This window comes from Dama dama, chromosome 8 (assembly GCF_033118175.1).
Source record: "Dama dama isolate Ldn47 chromosome 8, ASM3311817v1, whole genome shotgun sequence".
Lineage (NCBI taxonomy): Eukaryota > Metazoa > Chordata > Mammalia > Artiodactyla > Cervidae > Dama > Dama dama.
The window spans coordinates 16,801,982-16,820,867 of NC_083688.1; the positions used below are offsets into that span (position 1 = coordinate 16,801,982).

Consider the following 18,886-nt stretch of genomic DNA (forward strand, 5'->3'; position numbering starts at 1 on the left):
GGATTCCTTACCACTGTTTTGCCACCTGGGAAGCCTGCTTCAAAACTTACATGCTTAAAAAAAAAACTTACATGCTGGCAATTCACATATAGTAATCTGAACACATGAAATGCTTCAGAATAAAAATATTTTTGTTAATAAAAAACCCCAGACTTATTGCAGATTGTATCTTCCTAGTTTTGATTTATATTTTCTATGTAACTGTGATTAAACATCTGTTCCTCTTTGCACAATGATCCATTTGTATTTCTCTGAGTTTCCCTCTATAGTCTTTGCTACTTTATCTATTGGGTTGCTCACTTTTCATATTAATTTATAAGAACTTAGCATATTAAGGAAAATAACCCTCTTATGTCCAATGTTTCTATTAATCAAGTATCTCCCCTAGTTTGCCACTTATAAAACTCGACTTTGTGGTATGTCCTGTTGCATGTAATTTTTAACTTTTCATTAGTCCAAAACTGTATGCAGGTCAGGAAGCAACAGTTCGAACTGGACATGGAACAACAGACTGGTTCCAAATAGGAAAAGGAGTATATCAAGGCTGTATATTGTCACCCTGCTTATTTAACTTATATGCAGAGTACATCATGAGAAACGCTGGGATGGATGAAGCACAAGCTGGAATCAAGATTGCCAGGAGAAATATCAATAACCTCAGATATGCAGATGACGTCACCCTTATGGAAGAAAGTGAAGAAGAACTAAAGAGCCTCTTGATGAAAGTGAAAGAGGAGAGTGAAATAGTTGTCTTAAAGCTCAACATTCAGAAAACTAAGATCATGGCATCTGGTCCCATCACTTCATGCCAAATGGATGGGGAAACAGTGGAAACAGTGGCTGACTATTTTTTTGGGTTCCAAAATCACTTCAGATGGTGACTGCAGCCATGAAATTAAAAGACTCTTACTCCTTGGAAGGAAAGTTATGACCAACCTAGACAGTATATTAAAAAGCAGAGACATTACTTTGCCAACAAAGGTCCGTCTAGTCAAGGCTATGGTTTTTCCAGTGGTCATGTATGGATGTGAGAGTTGGACTATAAAGATGGCTGAGCAGAAAGAATTGCTTTTGGACTATGGTGTTGGAGAAGACTCTTCAGAGTCCCTTGGACAGCAAGGAGATCCAACCAGTCCATCCTAAGGGAAATCAGTCCTGGGTGTTCACTGGAAGGACTGATGCTAAAGCTGAAACTCCAGTATTTTGGCCACCTGATGCGAAGAGCTGACTCATTTGAAAAGACCCAGATGTTTGGAAAGATTGAAGGCAGGAGGAGAAAGGGATGACAGAGGATGAGATGGTTAGATGGCATCACCGACTCAATGGACATGAGTTTGGGTAAACCCCGAGAGTTGGTGATGGACAGGGAGCCCTGGCGTGCTGCAGTTCATGGGATCGCAGAGTCGGACATCACTGAGCGACTGAAGTCCAACTTGTAATTCGTGGGTATCATGCTTAAAAAGATGGCCCTCCTCTAAGATGATCTTTTAAACCATCTCAAGTACTTTTATAGCTTCATTTCATGCCTAAAAAGTTTGAATTAATTTTGTACAGGGAAGTAGGACCCAGGTTAATTTTTTGTCAAGATGACTAATCAGTTCCAATAAAAAGAACCCAGACATCCTCCACTAACCTAAGTCAACAACCTAACTCTTGTATTTTAAGTCAACTTCTGGACCCTCCATGGTGTCTCACTGATCTTTTGCTTCACTACACCAAACTCTTAAATTATGTTTTACATCTGCAAACTGTTCTCTTTTCAGGATTTACCTGTCCACTCCCCATGTTTACTTTCCCTGAAAGAACTGAATCTGTCAGTTAAATGTCGGCATTTTAATCGTGATTGCATTGCATTTAGATTGGGGACTGTAATAGGACATGACATCTTTGCAAGATTGACTTTGGAACTGAGAATGTGTGTCTGTGTTAATTTGAATCTTTTATGTCCTTCGCAGGATGACAGAGCCTGTGAGCCAAGGTTGTGGGCACCCATTCTGTCCACAAGGCAGGACCTGGGTCACACCCTTGGGCTCTACTCGCCACAGATCCCATCCCCTGCTTTTCTGCAGAATGTGAGCCTGTGACTCACGCCAAACCTCAGTTCAGGCCCAAGATGGTTACTAATTGCCCAGAAATTGTGGAGAACATAATACTGTTCTTGTGCTTAAGGACAAGCAATAATGATGTCATCTTCCGTGTGGAACTGAACGGGTGGTTTATAGGCACTAAAAAGGCAGCCTGACCTTGGGCAAGCTGCATAATCTCCGGGCTTTTTCCTCCTCCCTTGCCTGTAAGAGGTGAATCCACCTGGTTTGGGGTGACATGAGGACTTGAGGGAGGGAAGAAGGGGACACCTACGTTCCTTGGCTGAACCACGGAGCAGGGCCAGATGTCATGGCCCAAGAGCTTCTCCTGCCTGCCTCCTGCATGTCCACTTGCAACCCCCCCCCCAGTCCCCAGGGACACCTGCCCAGTCTACAGGGTGGAGGCCACCCCTCAGCCCCCACCACCACCACCCACCTCTCCCAAGCCAAAATCAGAAGTCAAAGATGTTTATTGTTCTACGGACACTTCTGAAAAGAGATCTAATTGAGAAAATATACAAAGCACTTCAAGAGTTTCATCTCCAGAGAGCACCAAAGTCTGACTGGAGGTGTCGGAGCCTCCTCTTCAGGGCTCGGGCTGAGGACAGTTAGCATACCGAACGATCAGTAAAAACATGCAAAAGTGAGAAGGAAAAGGAAAGTAAACGCTGCATTCCCCCAAGCAGAGGGGGCCAGAATTCCAGAGAGGAGGCAGGGTTCACAAGTACCAGCTGGCTCTCCCTCCCCTCCCCCCCGCGGTTTCCTAGAAGAGCTCTACCCCGGAGACAGCACGGAGCCCCCCTCTCTCTCCCCGAAGGACCCACACTGCATCCCTGCTCAGTGCTCAGCTGTCAGGGTTGTCCCTGGACAGGAAAAGACACCCCCACCCTGTTGCTCTGTGGCTGTGGCTGGTGGGGGCCCCTCTTGTGCTCCTGGGGGGCCAGTGCCCCCAGCCCTGGCTCCTTCCTTCTTTGGTTCCACCCGGAGATAGATTGTGCTTGACGGACTCATCTGAACCCCCACCCCAAACTCCAGGCTCCCACAGGTGGGCTGAAGGCACTGACTGGAGTCCTGGGGATAGCCCCAGGACAGCCACCTTCCCTTGTGCTCTGGGGGGGGGGGGGGGTGGGGTGGGTCCATCCTCGGGCACGTTCCCTCTATCCTCAGTTCAGGTCTGAGAGCTGTAAAGCATGGGATGCGTGCGGAGCAAGCAAAAGGCCTTTTAGGCCCTTCCCAGCTGTGCAGACGTTCCTGAATCCCACTCCACACCCCTCCCCCCGACCCCATCCCTTCGCCAGAACCCCCACGTGCCCCGTTCCTTCCGTCCTGTCCTTCCCCTTGGGCCACCAGTGCTGCTGTGGACCAGGGCCCCAGGGACCTGACCTCAAGATGCTGGTCACAGAAACCATCTTGGGGTATCCCCTCCCCCCCCCACACCCAAGAGGTCAGCAGAGTGGGAGGTCTTGAGAGGTCACAGCTCTGGTACAAGGAGGTGGGCAGGGCTGGAGAGAAACAGGGAGACACATCACATCTACAGGGAAGGCGTCCAAAGTACAAGCTAAGCAAGGGGAAGGAGGGCCAGAGAGTGGCCGGAAGAGAAAATGAAAGAGGGTGGGGGCGGGTCTGGAGGGTGGGGCGGGGCCTGTAGGGCGAGGGAGGGGCCTGTAGGGAGGGGGCGGGGCTTCACACCACCCCGCAGATGAGCGTCTCCACCACGAAGGTGTTCTCAAAGTGGCGGATGGCATTGCAGTTCTTGGCCTCTCGTTTGTTGATCCCTGGGAGAGAATAGAGAAAGCCTAGTAAGACCTGTGTCCTGGCCTAGAACTGGCTGGGCCACGAAGGCCACCAGCCTCGGTGCCTGAGCAGGGTCTTATGATCAGGGCTGGGGAGGCCCAGGAAATGACACCCAATTTCACCCAGAGGCAGCATAGTAAAATGGCATGAGCGCAATAGCTGGAGTCAGACCTCCCAGCCCTGCCATCTTCCTGCTGTGTGACCTCAGGGCTGTTTGTTGACCTCTCTGTGACCCCCTTTCCTCACCTCTCAAAGGGGCAGCAAGAATAAACGATGACAAGGATGATGATGGTGATGACGACTCACACTACCTTAGGAGGACACAGGGCGTGTAAACAGTGCCTGGCATGTAGTAAGTGCCAGGTTAACATTAGCTGTCATTACTGCTGCTGCAATCCCAGCTCTGACAGCCGGTCTCCAGCTCTGGGGCCAGGCTCAGCTGGGCCGTGGTTTGGAGCTCAGGGCAGGGCCCAAGGTGGGTGGAGATGGCCACTCACGCCTCCGGGTGGCCCGGCGCCGCAGGCGGTAGGTGTCCTTCCCGCTACACAGGTGGGAGATGAAGGAGCCCAGAGCCTCCTTGTCGCTGACATGCTCCGTGACCACCATCTCCTCCTGGATGATGTACGTCTGTGGGAGGTAGGTCCCCCTCTGCAAAGGGAGAGCGGCCCAGCACCAGGTCAAGTCAGTTCAGTTCAGTTCAGTTCAGTCGCTTAGTCGTGTCCGACTCTTTGCGACCCCATGAATCGCAGTATGCCAGGCCTCCCTGTCCATCACCAACTCCCGGAGTTTACTCAAACTCATGCCCATGGAGTCGGTGATGCCATCCAGCCATCTCATCCTCTGTTGTCCCCTTCTCCTCCTGCCCCCAATCCCTCCCAGCATCAGGGTCTTTTCCAATGAGTCCACTACCAGGTCAGTACCCGGGCCCAACTCTTGGGGTCCCCACCTGACCACAGAGCTCCCCCCACCGACATCCTTCTGCTCACTCATCGAGTCCCCTCAGCACCTGAAATACCCGTCCAACATGCCCACCCCTTCATCTAGAGACCGCACGGCTCACCCTTCTGACGTCCCTGGGCACTTCCAGTGCTCACCTGCACTGCCAGTGAGTCGTATGTGTGTGAGCGTGTGTGTGGGCGTGAGTGTGTGTGGACATGTGTGTGTGGGGGGGCAGGTGTGTGTGGGCGTGTGTGGACATGTGTGCGTGTGCGAGTGTGGACATGTGTTTGTGGGCGTGTGTATGTGTGCATGTGTGTGCGTGCTCGCACACGCATGAGTCTGCCCCCTCACCCTAGGGGAAGTGCTCCTCCGAGGCAGGGCCCCGATCTCCTCCCTGCACTGCTGACCATAGGGCAACATGGGGCACGGCTGTGAACGCTAAGGAAGCTGGTCTCGGGGTTCTTAAGTGAGGGAGGCAGAAGTGGGGGGCTGGGGGGCAGAAAGGAGAGGCACTGACTCTGCGTGAGGGAGAAGGGAGCCGGAGGCAGAGGGACCACCTAAGGGTGTTGGGGCCAGCTGAAAGCAACGCCTAGGCCCCCCCATCCCTGCTGGCCCCAGAAATCTCCCTTGTCTCATGGTGGTGGGGGGACAAGGGAGGGACAAGATGCTGCCGGGGTCCCGCTCACCTTCACATTCATGAGGAGCTCCCAGAAGTTGCGAGGGGGCAGGACGATGGTGGTGTTGAGCTCGATGACGTAGCACTTGTCCAGGGAGATGTCATGGTAAGCGGTGAGACCCTGAGCGGAAACAAGGGGCCACATCAGTGTCTGCAGGTGAGGGCTTGGCCCCGGCGGACTGTGCGAGGTGTGAACCCACAGTGCTCCCAATGATTTACCCCGGATTCCTCAACATCTGGGCGGGGCTCCCTTCTCCCGCTCTCCTTTCCTAGGCAGTGTCTGTAGGGATTCCACTTACTAGATGAAAACATTATCAAATGCTTCAGTTGTGACAAGGATTCTTCTCGGGAGGTTACACAGCTGAGGTCTGAGAATCAGGGTAATGCCCCGACTGTGTATCTCATCAAACCTGGGCGGTCTGGCCACCCCTGTGGACGGCCAGGACCCTCAGTGAGACGCTCCTCCCCACCCCCAAGTGCTGCATCTTGATAAGCAGTCATTGAGGAAAGAGCTCATTAAAAGGAACACTGGCCTCGCCCATAAGAGCCAGCATCTGCAGCTGTCAGGTGGCCCAGGAGAAAATCAACCATGACGAGTTCACAGTCAGTGAGAAACGCAAGAACTACATGATAAAAGTGGGGTCTCTCTTTGGACTCTGTGGGAGAAGGTGAGGGTGGGATGTTTCGAGAGAACAGCATCGAAACATGTATATTATCTATGGTGAAACAGATCACCAGCCCAGGTTGGATGCATGAGACAAGTGCTCGGGCCTGGTGCACTGGGAAGACCCAGAGGGATCGGGTAGAGAGGGAGGTGGGGGGGGAATCAGGATGGGGAATACATGTAATTCCATGGCTGATTCATGTCAATGTATGACAAAACCCACTACAATATTGTAAAGTAATTAGCCTCCAACTAATAAAAATAAATGAAAAAAAAAAAAGTGGGGTCTCTAAACCCCTGATGGACCTAAACCATAGACGTCTGCGCCACAGTTTGTACTGCACGGTATGTACTCCAAGTTTGCACGAAGGGTGTGAGCATTCTCCTTTCATGTCTGTTGCTCCTTCTGGTGCCTGCTCGCCACCCCCGCCCCGGGCCCCGGCCGGCCTCACCCGCTGAAAGTCGTGGATGATGTCTGCAGGGTCGCCGCCCCCAAACTGGGGAACGGGCACGTTGATGCGCTCGTAGTTCTCCTCGAGGTAGATCTTCACGTCCTCCTCCAGCTCCATGCGAGTGTGGACCTGGGAGGACAGGGAGTCCTCGTAGAGGACGCCGCAGTGGAAGAAGTTGTCTCGGGCCAGCTGAGCAAGGCGGGAAGCGGGGCGAGAGAGAGAGACAACCTTGTCACACAGTGCCGTCTCTGAGGCCCCTGCTGCCTGCCCAAACACTCCTGGCTCTGAAGGCCTGGGGAAGCGGGGAGGGTGCAGCTGGGATGCCCATTTCACAGATGTAGAAACTGAGAAACACGGGAGTCAGGGAGGGTGAGCCGGGTGTGCCAGTTCCTAGGAGGATGATTTCACTGAGGCTCAGTTTCCTCCTCTGTAAAACAAAGTGACCCCTTAGACCCCTTCTGCCCCCCCAAGTCCATGAGTCTATGGCGGTGAAAGGGGATGGACCAGTGGGAGGACAGATACCCGAAAAAGAGCCTGGGGTGGGGGTGGGGTGCCACCCTCCACTGCCACCAGGGGGTGCCCGCCCACCCTTCCTGCTGCCTCTGCAGGGGGCCTTGGAGACCTTGGAGGGCCAGGAGGAAGGGGGAGGGACTGGAGGAAGGGGGAGGGACTAAGAGTCAGCCTTGTTATCAGATGCCGGTGGCAACCCCCTCCGCCCCTCCCCAAGCTGTGTTCAACCTCGCACAAGCTCCACCACCTCCCCGGACCTGGGCCTCCTGAGAAACCTTGACAAATGCAGTGTCCCCCATTTGAAGGGCCTGCTTATCATTCCATCAACAAGGGAAGGGAGGTGGCTGGGTGTGACCAAGGCCATGTGACTGACTGGTGGCCGAGGGGGGGGCCCCCTCTGGCTCCTCCAGGTCATGATAGGCAGACGCCCCTTTCTGTTTCAGCTGCGCTCTCCTGGGAGGGTGAATCATCACACATGAATCATACCATCCCAGGGGCCCCAGGGGTCTCAGGGCGCAGGCGTGAGGCTGCCCTGAGGTTCCCCATGCCCTGAGAACCAGGCATGAGCTGGGGCTGCGATCAGAGGGGAAGTCCAGGACAGCAGCACAGCTGCAACAGGAAAAGGCCCCAGAAAGAGAAAACCAGGAACCAGGGGGAAAGCAGGTCATGGGGGAGGGGAGAATGCCAAACAAAAGGGGAAGTGGGTGGGTGTGCGGGAGCTGAGGTTTCAAGGGGAAAGTCACTGGGACTGCAAGCTTTTCAGTGAATTCCACCCTAGAGAAACTGGGTGACAAGGAAGTCAAAGCCCAGGGCTTGAGGGTGGGAAGGGGTCAGTTGGGTCATAAACAACTGGCAATCCCCAGCCTTTTGGTCACTGAGATTCCCCATGTTGTTGTTTATGGTCATTAAGCAAACTTTCATTGAACTACCTTCCCTTCCGAGAACTTGGGGGCCCTGCCTCCCTTCCCAGGCCTGGGCGGATGACAAGGCCGCTGTGACCACGGCCAGGTCTCTGGCCCAGCTTTGTGCCCAGACGGACTGGGCGAGCAGATGACTGGGTGTGATTGTGGGCGGGGGCCACCCTTACGGGGGGTGGAGGTGACTCTGTAAGCCACCCTCCACCTTTCATGGGTGGTAGCCCAGATGACCAGGCACGGAATGGGACTTCCTTGAAGCACGACCTGCAGGGCACAGGGGGCCGGGCTCCGAGGGGCTTGCAGAGTTCTAGTTTCTGCTGCACCCCGAGTTTCTGGTGCTGATGCTCTGGGGTCACCGTGGGAAGGCGCTGCCAACCTCACAGCCCAGATGCTAATCCCGGCTCCCCCATCACGGACTGTACTCCCAGGAGAGCTGTCAGATTCAGATGTGTCCAAAGAGACAGATAAGGCCACTCCTCCAGACCCCACGGCAGTCAGAGGATGGGGCCCCAGTCCTGTCTCCTGGACCAAGACCAGGGAGGAGGAGGAGGCTGCGAATCTTCTAGGCCTGTGGGGCACTCCCCCCACCTGGGGGGTGGGGTGTTCACTTCCTCCTCTAAAGGCCACTGTTTCTCCCCACCTCCCTCTGCCCAGCTCACCTGAGCCAGGAAGAAGTATCTGTAGATGTAGACAGAGGCAAACACCAGGCCCATGAGCAGCACGACCATGCCCATTGACAGGTAGCACACGCCGCCCACGGAGCCCCCCTTCTTGTAGCGGTGGTAGGGGGGCCGCTCCTCCTGCGGATGGCAGGGTAGGGTCAGCCTCATGTTGGTCCCATGTCCGCTGGGGATCCCTCCTGCTCCCCCATCCCAAAGTGAGGCCTCACCCTGCTGGCTGGCAAGGAGCCTGGGGGAGGGGAGGGCAATGCTCGGGAAACATAGAGCATCATCTGGAAGGAAAGGAAGCATCCCCAGACCCCCAGCTCTTCCCTCTAAAGAGAAACCGAGCCCCACTGGGAAGCCACATAAAATGACCCACAGGGACTCAGCAAGAGTATTTTGAAGCCCCTATGCCATTAGTCCCCTTCACTATACCAGCTGTGACCACAGTAGATTCTTTCAAACTGGGAATGGTGGTAGGGGGGGAAGCACAGATGTGACCTTGATGACCACGCCAGGCCTCAGAACCTGTAGGAACCAGGGTGTATCGGGCAGGTTGGGAGCCACTGGTCCAGACCAAGGAGGTTCCCAGTAGCTCACAGGTGGGGACAGGGCTCTGGGAGGCCCACAAGGTCTGGCTACGCGTGCTTGTCCCCTCTGGCCACCTTGGGCAGAGAGCAGTCTGCTGGGCAGCGATGGAATCACCAGGCACTGGCGTGGAGCAGGCGGTCAGGAGCAGAGCCCGCTGGGTGGAGTCTAGAGGCTTCTGGAAGCCAGGGCCCCTCTGCCGGGACGGAAACGTGGCTGTAGCAGCCAGGGCAGGAGGTTCCTGGAAACCCCTCTCTGGGGAGCCAGGCCCCGGTTCGGGACAAGTAGTTACAGGGCTGCCAAGAAGTAAACCATCCTGACCCAACTCCGGTCCACACCCGTCTGGGCCAGCAGTCAGAGGTGTGTGTGTAACTCAGAAACCCTGCTCTCCCCAGAGCACTGGACTGAGAGTCTAGTGACGCAGGGCTCTTACCCAGCTGTGTGGCCTGGGCCATCGCTCGTCTTTATGCCTGCCACCCCTGCCCAACCCCAGGCCTCATTCACCCTGGAGGCCTTGCGAAGGCCCAGGCCTGGCTCTGCTTCCAGGGTCCACCATTCAACCCTGCCTCTATGGTGTCTGGATGCGGCTGGGTGAGGGTAGAGGCCAGAACCCCGCCCTACCCCCAGCCTCGGGGAGCTGAGGCAGAGTTGGGGGGTGCAGAGGGGAAGCCCAGAGCCCGGACCCTCTCACTAACTGCCTGCTTCGCCCTCTGGGTGCCTCCACTCTTCACCCTGCAGCCAAGTGGCCGGGAGTGTAGACACAGTTCAGGTCCAAGTTGCCCAGGACAGGCCCTTACTGTCAGTGCACACAGGGGGCCCAGCCTGGAAGGCCTGGGGTGCAGGCCTGCTGCGCTTGGGGCACATGGGAGGGGGGAGGGTGGGACCTAGGCCTCAGGGAGCAGAAGGGCATCCCCTGTGGTGGGTGGTGGGGGCGGAGGTGAAGCCTCCTGACTGGGGCTCTCCCCTCTCCCCACACACTTCCTGCAGGAAAGTGAAAGTGAAGTAGCTCAGTTGTGTCCCACTCTTTGCGACCCCATAGACTGTAGCCTGACAGGCTCTTCAGTCCATGGAATTTTCCAGGCAAGAGTACTGGAGTGGGTTGCCATTTCCTTCTCCAGGGGATCTTTCCGACTCAGGGATTGAACCTGGGTCTCCCTCATTGCAGGCATAGCAAATGCCTGAAAGACAGGCCCCCATCTCTAGGCATATGTATCACCAGGCCAGTGACCCCCCACTCCACCCCCATGCCTCCAGCACCCTGGGATGAAGACAGAAGATGGAGAGGTACCCCTGTCCATCCTGTCCCCCCTCACAGGCTGGGCTATCTGCAGCCTGGGGCCTCTCCCCACCCTGGCCCTGCTGCGGGGTCCCTGTGATCCGAAGAAGCACCTGGTGAGACCACCCGTTTGGCTGGCATCTCCCCAGTACCCTGGGGCTCCCTGGTAGCACTGACCAAGGTTACTAGTGCATGTGGCCACTGCCCATAGAACAGTTGCCAGCAGTGGGTGGGGGGCTGCAAGGGCTTTGACTCTCCAATGGGCTCCCAGGATCAGCCGTGGACAGGGTGACCGACGGCCAAGCTTGGCCAGCGACTCACAGGAACAAGCCACCCAAGGGGCTCCAGCCATCCTAAGCGGTTCCCCAGGAAAGGTGGGTGACCCAAAAGATAGGCCAGGCACCACACCCCCTGCAAATCCTGCCCTGGGGATACAACTTTGTATTTAGTGAGACGGGTGGGACTGCAGAAGCCAGAGGTGCCCCCAGCAGGGGCTGTGTGCACATGTAGGTAGCCTCTGACCCTCTGACAGTCCTCCTGTGAAATGTGAACAGACTCTTTCTGACAGGGTTTTGTCGGGATTAAAGAAGACACAGGCCCTGAAAGCCCTTCGTAAAGGATCAAGTGTTAGATAAAAATAGCAGGTCTTTATCAGCTAAACCTTTCCTTTTTAGGGCCACCACCGCAGCCGGCTGTCAAGGCTGCACTGTGGCCATGCTTTGCTCCAGAGAAGCAAATGCAAGCCTGTGAGAATTGCTCTTAAAAAAAAAAAAAAAACAGAAAACAATCCCAAAACAAAAAAAAAGTCAGTGGTTATAAAGCAAGAGCCCGGCGGCCTGTCCACAATTGAAGTTCAGGAACAAGGTGAGGCCTACCAGTTTTATAACCGCCTTTCAGCTCCTGGCTGGGGTAGGTGCCTGGAGGAGGGGCTGGGCAGGGCACTGAGGTGGGGAGAGAGGTCATTAAGGATGGCAAGGGAGGAGGGGCCCCAGAGGAAAGTGAGGCCAGGCTAGTGTGGCCCAGAAGGACAGTCTCCAGCCGGGACCCCTTGATGCCCTACCCCTATGTCCTCATATGTCTCTGTGGGGGTCCCTGTGAAGACTTGGGACGCACCCCCCTTCCTTTCCTAGACGTGAAGTGGACAGTGGTTTCTGATCCTGCTTCCCACGTGGCACAGTGGTAAAGAACCCGCCTGCCAATGCAGGAGACACAAGAGATGCGGGTTTGATCCCTGGGTTGGGAAGATCCCCTGGAGGAGGCAATAGCAACCCACTCCAGTATTCTTGCCTGGAGGATCCCATGGACAGAGGAGCCTGGCAGGCTACAGTCCATGAGGTCACAAAGAGTTGGACATGGCTGAGCATACACACACATCCTGTCCCTACTAACAGTCCTGAGTGCACACCCATGGCTCACACCCTGCTCCCCTCCCTACCCGACACCCTTCCACCCTGGCGTTCGGGGGCCAACCCCCCAGGAGCATCATGGCTGAGCAGCAGCAACTGGGGAGAGCAGACCCAGAGGCCGCTGGTGTCCCAGCTTCCAGACAGAGGCACCAGGAGGTAAAGCCCCACAGGGGCTGGCCGCCCTGAGGCCTCTGGGGTGCCGGGCCGGAACCCAGGGCCTCACCCTTAGGATCCTAACTGCTCAGCGCACCCCGGATGTCGGCCAAGGGGGCTCCTTCTTGAAGTCGGCCCCCCCAGCTGCTTCACCTGTCATGCTGGAACCCCAGGAGAATGCCCGCTCTCATATGGAGCAGTTACCCCCCCAGCCAGGTATTTGGGGGGCTTCCAGAAAGCAGGAAAAGACAGTTTCCACGGCAGCTGGGTGTCCCAGGCAACAGGCCTCAATGTGTGCTTGTGTGGAGCATGTGGGCCACGTGTCTGGGACCCGGGAGGGGCCCAGGCCTCGGCCGGCCTGTCTCACGGAGCCCACGCTGGTGTTCACTAAATGATTTGGCAAAGCCAGGGCCTCAAGAGTCAGGGGAGCTCAGCCAACTGAAGCATTAACTCAGAAACCGCCCCCACCCCCAACCCCCTGCCCCAGGGCTCATGGAGAGAGCTCCTAGAGACTTTCCCTCAGTAACAATGCCCAGAATAGCTGCAAGAGGATGAAACTCCAGTTGCCCGCTGCTCGGAGGAGGGTGGAAGGGGAGCCAGAAATGCACCCACTGTGGGCCGAGGCCAACGGCCATGGTCGGGGTCCCCACCCTCATCTCCCCAGCACCATTCCTTCTTCCTGAGCATTTTTCTTTCCCAGGCTGCAGACCACAGAGATGAGGCCACCAGTGAGAGAGACACCGTGTGTGTGGGTGAGAGAGACAGAAACAGAAGCCTCGCAGGGGTACGGGGGCTGGGCCTCCTCGCAGAGCTGTGCTCAGAAGTGCAGACATCAGCGGGGTGAATGCTGAGGGTGAGTCGTGAACCCTCCATCAGTGAAACCCAGGGTGACCCAGGGATCCACTGCTGCCCCAGGAAGGGCGTGGGCCGCAGAACACTCCCCACAGCCTTCTGCTCTGCTCTGCTCATATGCTCTCCTGTTCTGCTCCTGAGAGGCAAGGGGAGACCCCAGAGAACAAAGGCTGGGGAAGACAGATGCAGAGCCGGCAGAGCGCTCCTGGCTGCGCTCCCCTGGTCTCACCAGAAACATTTTTATTTTCTGGTAAGAGAAACTCGTCCTCCGTGGCAATCTGCTGACACCCTGGAAACACACAAGGACAGACGGGCTGAGGGCAGCACGAAGAAGAGAGGGAAAGGAGAGAGAAAGCAGAAGAAAGTCACCGTGGCCCAAGCCCAGACGCCAGAGCCCCTCAGGGAAGGCCCAGGACCGGCAGGCAGTGGGGGCACGAGCGCCCAGCCACAGAGATCCTCTTAGCCCAGCCCACGGGGGCCGGTGGGTGGGGATGGGGCCCTGGGACCCGAGGATGAGGAGCCCTGCTCCACCCTCTGGGCTGGTTCAGGGACCCTCTCCCCCCCAACTACTTCGGGAGACCCAGCTCCCTCCTGCCAAGGACTTGAGGCCAGGAAGTGGAAAGTGAAATCTGATCCCCAGGTATGTGCACTGGGGGAGGGGGTGACATTAATCAAAGGCCAAAGCCAAGGAGAAAATTATAGCACTGAGAAGATGACTGTATTGACCTCGCTTCTCTCCTCTTGGAGGCCCCCAGCCCGATCGTTCGAGTCTGTGCATGCCCACACCTGGCTCTGCGCGCGCGCGCGCGCGTGTGTGTGTGTGTGTGTGTGTGTAACACATGGGTGAGCAAAGACACAGGCAGATGGTGGGGAGAGGGGAACTGGGCTGAGAGGCGTAGGGCTGGCCAGAGGGTGCTAAGAGGGGCGCTTCCCGTCCAGCCCACTTTCCGAGCTGGCTTCCGGCCAGCTGCCCATCAGCGCAGGCAACTCATTATCTCAGAGGCAAGCACCACGTGGGGAGGGTGGGCAGCTGGAGGCCCAGATGGGCCCCCACCCCCATCCCCTCCCGGCCCCACCGAGGCACTTCCTTCCAGCAGAAGGTCTGGGGACAAAATCCTCCTTGTTTCACTTTTCTGCAGAGAAGCAGAGGGAGGCCCACAGTGAGAATGCCACCCCGAGCCTGGCCCCGGGGGCCTGCACTCAGGTTGACACTTTACTGTGACAGTTTAGAGGGTGCCTTCGTGGGGGAGAGGCACTCAGAAACACCTCTGTTCATCAGTTGGTCCTTCCAAGGCTTTAAGTCTTATTTTTGATTCAATTCAGTGACCAGGGATGGTTCCAGGGTCACCCCCAACCGGAAGAGACCTTTCTAATAAGCTTTCCTCTGACAGCCCATCTGGTTCAGACGGTAAAGGATCTGCCTGCAATGCGGGACACCTGGGTTCAATCCCTAAGTGAGGAAGATCCCCTGGAGAAGGGAATGGCAACCCACTCTCCAGTATTCTTGCCTGGGAAATCCCATGGACAGAAGAGCCTGGCAGGCTAGAGCCCATGGGGTTGCAAAGAGTCAGACTGAACGAAGAACACTCGCTCTAATAGACTGAGCAACTAACACGTCCACATTCTGACAACCCATCAGCATGGGACCAACCCCAACGCCCTGTCTTGGTGAAGCAGCCCCTGCTCACACTGTCCTGGGCTACTGTAAATGCTGGGCGCCTCCTAACTTACTGGTGAGGCGGGTGGCCATGTGCGGGGAGGGGGGCTTGGTCTGTGTCAGGCCTGGATGTGGGGGCAATGTGCCCACTGGCAGGTCAGGCCACAAGAGGTTCACAGAAATGAACTCTCTTCCCAAGGCTCCAATTCCAGCAGGGGACTCGCAGAGCCAACGGGCAACACCCAAAAGCCTCCCGTGACCCCTCAGGGCTGGGGAGCTGTGAAAGTTTATTAATAAGCAGATCTGATGTAAAGGTGCTGGGATATTAATCCTCCTCCCGGGGCCCCATGGCTCCCCCTTGCCAGTTAAGAGTGAGGGGACCCTGCCCAACTAACAAGGTTTGCTGGAGGTGGGGGAAGCACACTCAGCAGGCTCAAGGCCACTGCAAACAGCCCCCAGGGAAGAAGATGTTGATGTTTCCATTTCATGCTGGATGAGGGGGAAGAGAGGACACTGGACTTGCGAGCCAGAAGCTGGATGTCAGAAACTGCCAAGGCGATGCTGGCATCTGCCATCCCGCCTGACACCAAGAGCAGGCTGCCACCAGAGAATGTGCGGCTCCTGCGAAATCCGGCAGACCTTCTGATGGAGTTTGAATTGTATCCTCCCACTGTCTGGCTGGTCCTCCCTCCTGCCTGAATCCTGTAGGGCGTCAGGGTTCAGTTTTCCAGGCCTCAGCGGGGTACCTGGCTCTGGGAGAAGCAGCCGGGAGAAGAAAGGTGTGAGCGTCCTGCGTGCTCTCTGGGGGCAGAGGGGGAGGAAGGAGGTTTAAAGGGCCTCTTGCAAACTTTAAAAGCTGCAGGCCAGGCCTTCAAATAGGAAATGTCCCCTTCCCATCCAAGCATCAGAAGAAGATGGAGCTGCTCTGATCCGGATTGCTGAGCAAACCCCCCCAACCCAGCCCGGGTGGTTACTGATGCTGCAGTGACTACGCCAGGGCAGGGGAGCTCGCCAAGGCTCTTCCTGTAATTCGGCACTCAGGGAATCTTTGCTCGGGTGTGTGACACTCACCTCTGACCACCCTCTCCTGTGTCCCCTTCTCCCAGGGCACAGGTCATTCTGCAGCACCCAGCTTGCCATACCCCAGCAAGGTTTAGTTAGAGCCATCAATTTGAGGAGGGGCCTTGGCGCTGAGGAAGACATCCCAGTAGCCAGCAACGGGACGGGCGGCGTAGACACCTTTGCCGGGGCCACTCCAGAGCCAGACTGAACCAAGCTCTCCCTCCCCTCCTCGTCCGCCACGCGTCCGGTCCCCTCCGGGCCCTCCCCTGGTCGGACTCCTCGCAGCTCAGACAGTTTTCCACGGGCGGAAATGCCTCCTCTACCCCAGGCCCGAGGGAAAGGGGAGGAGGGGAGCTGGCGGGGGCGGGGTGCACCGAGGTCCGCCCCCACAAAGCGCAGCCTCCGGGATGGGGGGCACCGGGGCACCGCGGGCTGGACGGGGTAGCCCAGAGCTCCAGGGAGCCGGGAGAGGAAGGAAGTGGAGGGCATGGAGCCCCAGGCGGCCCGGGGTGGAGTGGGATCAGGGCACTCAGCCTCACAAGCCCGAATCTCGAATCCCGGACGTGCGGCCAGGCGAGTTCTGGTTTATTTTCATTTCACGTCTCATCACTTTCTGGTCCACAAATTCAGGTACGGACTAACAGCACATCCCTCGCCCCGCCCCCCCTCCCCGTCCCCAGGAGTCTCCCGTTTGGGACGAAATCCACAGTCCCTTCCCCTTCGTTGGCACCAGACCCCCCCTCCCCCCCCATCTCCTTTATTCCCCACCAATCACAACCCACCACCCTACTTTGGGGAAAACAATGTCCAACTCTCCTCCCATCCCCCACCTGGGGACTCGACCCACGGCCCCTCCTCACTGATTGGAACCAGACGCCTGTACCCCCCACCAACATTCCTCGAACTTCTTCGGACCAGCCCCCGCCCCGCTTTGGGGACCAGGCGCCTAGGGCCCCCCTCCACTTTTGGAAGAGACCTGGAGCTCTTCCCCACCTGTCCCCACGGGACAGCGACCGGACCCCCTCCCGTTCTTCAGACTTAAAGCTTTCGGCTGCCGCTGAACGCCGGGACCCAAACCCCCTCCCCACTTCGGGATGGGAAGACCCATCCCGGACTCCCAGCCCCCGCTCCTCCGCTCAAGACGCCGGGGTCCCGATGAGCCTCGGGCAGTCGCTGGAGGCGGCCGGGCGAGCTTCGGTCCCCTGCACCCCCCGCCGCCCGAGATCCCCGGCCCTTCTCACCCGAGCCGGCGTCAGCAGGATCTCAGCGGCCGGGGCGGGCGCTGGGGCCGACACCGAGGCCGAAGCCTTGTCGGCCTTATCGCCCTTGATGCCGGCCACCGCCGGCTGGAAGCTGATCTTCACCATGGCTGCGCCGGCCCGAGCGTCCGCCCTGCAGCCTCCGCCCGAGCAAAAGCCACTCGGTGCAGCCTCTCCTGGTAGCACCGCCGCTCGGCTCTCCGCAGGCACCGGAAGTTTGGGTCTCTTTCGGGTCCTTTTCTCTAACCCCACCCCCAGCCCTCTCCGCCCTCTGCCGCCACCCCCCACCCCCCCGACGGAGGGCCTCGGCGCCAGCCGCGCCTGCGCCCCCTTCCCGCGGTCGGGTCTCGCAGTGACTCCTGCCGGGCGCGCTGCTCCAACCTGGGAACGACTGAGGTTCCCGCAACCGCTCACTCACTCACTCAGTCCGTCGTCCATGCATCCATCCATGCCTCCATCCATTCGTACAATCAGGCACAGACTCTGTCCCCCTCCGCCGCCGCCTTATCCCTTTCTGCTGCTTCTCCAAGACCAGCATCCTCAGAATTCACAGTCTTTGTTGAAACCGTGTTTGCCGGGCAAAGGCATCTTCTAGACAAGTTCTCCAACCCCTTCACCCCACTTCCTGTCCCCTTCTTCGGAAATGCTGGAGCCCCGGGTGTACCTGGTCCCAGCGCTCCCTCCTCCCACTTCCGTGTCCTGGGCCCTGAGAGGAGGCGTCAGGGCCAGGTGCCTAACGTTTGCCTTCGTCCCGCCTCTCGCACCCATCTACACCTCCTTCGTTCTCCATCAGCCTTTCCCCTTCATCCTTAGTCCTGGCAGAACCTTCCAGAAGGCCGCTGGGCGTGAATGCGAAGGACCAGGCGACAGAGAAGTGAAGACAGTCCCTGTTCTTTGACTCTCTTGGTTACCGGCAGTAAGGGTCCTGTGGGCCATTTCTCAACTACCCAGGGGGATTCTGGCAAGTGTGATGGAAAGATCCGCAGGACAGGGTATCTAGAGGCTCATTCCTCATCTTGGGATGGCTTTGGGGTGCTCGTCACGCCCTCTTCCGTGACTCCTCCCACCCTCCGGTGGACCCTGTGGAGCAGCCAGGATTGGCCCCAGGGGAAGGTGTCCTGGAATCAACCCCTGAAACAGTTCATTTAGAAACTAAAATCCCAACTGTGAATTTTTACCTGTGTTTTATCTCTTTCTCCAAATTGAATCGTTGTGTGCTGTTCTTAAAAGAGATATGGTTTAAAAAAAAAAAAAAGAGAGATCTGGTTTATTACGATGTAAAGCACAGGTCATTTACGGCTAACCATCATAATTAAGCCCTAGCAGGTCAGTGGACCACTGCTGAAATGCAATGGTCTCAGAAAAGTGTTTACCACCATCCTTAGAGTTCTATCAGCTCCCCAGAGCGTATCCATTTTATAACTGAAAGTTTGTACCTTTTGACCAACCTCTCCCTATTTTTCCCATCCCTAGCCTGCGGTAACCACCACGGCTGTCTCTGGTTCCATGAGCTAAACTATTTTAGGTTCCACATATAAATTAGATCACAGGTAGTGTTTGTCTTTCTCTGTCTGGTTAATTTCACTTACGCATAACATCCTCCAGGGTCATCCATGTTGTCACAAGTGGCAGGAGTTTCTTAATTTTTATGGCTGAATAATATTCCATTTTATAGATACACCACATTTCTTTTTATCCATTCACCCATCAGTGGACATTTAGGTTGTGTCCATGTCTTGGCAATTGTGACTAATGCTGCAGTGAACGTGAGAGTGCAGATATCTTTTCAAGATACTGATTTCATTTCCTTTGGCTGTATACCCAGTAGTGGAATTACCAGATCACATGGCAGTTCTGTTTTTAATTTTTTGAGGCACCTCCATACAGTTTTCCATAATGGCTATACCTGCTGAGTATATTAAGTGTATTGAGGCG

General features: G+C 56.5%; 1 protein-coding gene across 2 annotated transcripts; it reads right to left on the minus strand.

Moving 5' to 3' along the window:
- Positions 1 to 2,536: 2,536 nt before the first annotated feature.
- ITM2C (integral membrane protein 2C) lies at positions 2,537 to 17,188 on the minus strand. Of its 2 annotated transcripts, XM_061148532.1 has the most exons (6): positions 16,934 to 17,185; positions 8,696 to 8,836; positions 6,610 to 6,798; positions 5,504 to 5,614; positions 4,376 to 4,526; positions 2,537 to 3,859 (listed from the first exon to the last, which is right to left on the minus strand). In XM_061148532.1, exons 1-6 carry the CDS (start codon positions 17,057 to 17,059, stop codon positions 3,768 to 3,770), a joined length of 810 nt encoding a protein of 269 aa, XP_061004515.1. In that variant the 5' UTR covers positions 17,060 to 17,185; the 3' UTR covers positions 2,537 to 3,767. The 2 variants fall into 2 exon arrangements, with proteins under 2 accessions (XP_061004515.1, XP_061004516.1); XM_061148533.1 differs by lacking the exon at positions 8,696 to 8,836 and having other exon boundaries at positions 16,934 to 17,188.
- Positions 17,189 to 18,886: the final 1,698 nt, after the last annotated feature.